We start from the raw sequence: 2,332 nt of genomic DNA on the forward strand, positions 1-2,332 counted from the left end.
CGGAATAAGCCAATGGTGTTGGTGTGTTATATAAGGCATAGGATAGTAGGTGATCATGGGCTTAATCCCCATGGTGTGCAAGTTTAGCCACTAAAAAAAATACTAATAATAATCAAATTGTGAAGCATGTCATCCTAAAGCAAGCTACGTTTATTGCTTAGTCATCCACGTGAAGGCTTGATAACAAAGTCACTTGAGGTGATACTATAAAGTCATGGTACTAAGCTTCTATCATTTTACTCTTGGTACCAACTTTGGGGTATCCTATGGCTTCTCTTAACCAATTTTTGAACCCAAACTATGGTGAGAAACCATGGGTGGAACAAATCAGCAAAACCTTAAAAACCCAAATTGCAGTCACAATAGATACACCTCCAGTTTCCATATTTGAAATCCCCAAAAACCTCAAAGCAGAAAAGCTTGAAGCATACATCCCTCAACAAATCGGGCTGGGGCCAAATCACCATTTTCAGCCGGAGCTCTACCATAGGATGGAGCAGAAGAAGTTCACCGCCGTGAAAAGGGTACTAAAGCTTCATCAAATGGAAGACTTTGAACAAGAATTTGTAGAAAAGGTAAAAAGGTTTGTCCCCTTGATTCGTGAATGTTATGATTTTTACAATGATGCTGATGACAGTACGCTAGCATGGTTATTCGCTATTGACGGAATGTTCTTGATTGATCAAATGTATGCTTATTCAAATCATGGTTTTTCTATGAAAGCTAATGATTTGATCATGTTAGAGAACCAGATTCCACTTATTGTTTTGAAGGAAATCCAGAAGGCGTTATTGGGACAAGAAGATTTCTTGGAATCCAATTTACGATTTTTCTGTAAGTCAAACTCATTGTTTGTACTTTCCGAAGAGCATATTGATTTTAATCGAGTTAACCACCTACTTGATTATATGTATAACTCCATCGTGAACAATGAAACATTGGTCCCAAGAAAGGTCAACTTTAAAAACAGTGGAATTGATCCTAAAAAAGAGGCGAAGTTGGAACTACTAGAGGCTGTTATCAGATTTGCAGGAGTGATACCTGGGGCTCAACCTATTCTACAAATCATTGAATTTGTAAAGCAAAAGTTCCCTCAAATGACGGAGAGAAGAACGACAGCTGAAGAGATTAAGGTGCCTTCTGTTTCAGAACTTTGCAAAGTTGTAGGTTTAGAGTTCCGTTTGTTACCTAAAAATGAAGGCATCAGAAATATAAACTTTGTCCAAGAGAAAGTGCGGCATTGTTATCTCCCTCTAGTGACTCTTAATAGTGAGTCAGAGGTTGTACTGAGAAACTTGGTGGCTTATGAGAAACTACTGGCAAATAACACTTTTATGGGTGGATATGGTCTTGAGCTCACGGAATATGTGGATTTCATGTGTGGGATAATAGACAGCGCGAAGGACGTGAAGTTGCTACGAGAGCAGAAGATCATTGACGGCGATTTGAGTGATGAGGAGATTGTTAAATTGTTTAACGGGATAGGGAAATCACATTTGAGAATGACCGGTGAATCTGAGTTGAGGAAGACAGTGGCTCAATTGAACATGGTTTACGAAAGCACTCCAAGGATTTGGGTTCAAAGGACGATTGAGAAGCAGTTTCTGGCTTCCGCCAAGTTTATCACGTTCTTGATTAGCATTTCGACTGCACTGATCTTGATTCGTGAGGTGTATTTGAAGGTCTATGGTTTGAATTCATTGCCAATGATATTGGCTCGTTTTTTTCAGGCCAAATTGAATCATTTACACATTTTCTTCTTTGGTCCAAGAGGACCGAAAGCAATCAACTGAACATGATGTTGTCATTCTACTATATTGCACCACTATTTTGCATGTAAAGTTGATCTATGCTTACAAACACATGCAACCATTTCAAATTTTTGTTGTTTTTATTAATAGAAAAAATATATATTTATTGAAAAGTTAAAAACGTTCCTTGTTAGCCATTTCAATTGTTTTTAAAACTACGCAAATGTCGTTGCGAGAACTACATTTTAAAAGAGCGTCGCGTATAATCAAAATAAAAATTTATATTAATTTGAGTTAGAGTTGTTGATCGACATACCGTTTGGGAAATGTCTTTATCCATTTTGTTCTTCTATAGGTCCATCAGATATACCATGGTATTGTCTTTAGCCAAAACATACAACAACTTTTTTCTTTATCATTCACAATTTGATAGCACAATATATAAGATACGATATTGTAAATATCACCAATATATTATAGCATGATTTTAACTCGCGTTATTATAGAATATTTTAATAGTTAATTATTTCCAACAGTTTTTTTTTCGATAAATACCATCCAACTTTCCTAACGCGAATAAA

The 2,332-nt window shown here is 36.4% G+C and overlaps 1 protein-coding gene across 1 annotated transcript; it reads left to right on the top strand.

Moving 5' to 3' along the window:
- Nucleotides 1–266: 266 nt before the first annotated feature.
- Nucleotides 267–1,793, top strand: LOC110883406 (putative UPF0481 protein At3g02645). Its single transcript, XM_022131169.1, has one exon. The coding sequence runs from the start codon at nt 267–269 to the stop codon at nt 1,791–1,793; it is 1,527 nt and encodes a 508-aa protein (XP_021986861.1).
- The last annotated feature ends 539 nt before the right edge of the window (nt 1,794–2,332 follow it).

This window comes from Helianthus annuus, chromosome 10, assembly GCF_002127325.2.
Source record: "Helianthus annuus cultivar XRQ/B chromosome 10, HanXRQr2.0-SUNRISE, whole genome shotgun sequence".
Taxonomy (NCBI): domain Eukaryota; kingdom Viridiplantae; phylum Streptophyta; class Magnoliopsida; order Asterales; family Asteraceae; genus Helianthus; species Helianthus annuus.

Bases quoted from the DNA above. Each gene is read 5' to 3' on its own strand.
- LOC110883406 (XM_022131169.1), top strand. From the start codon at position 267: ATGGCTTCTCTTAACCAATTTTTGAACCCAAACTATGGTGAGAAACCA.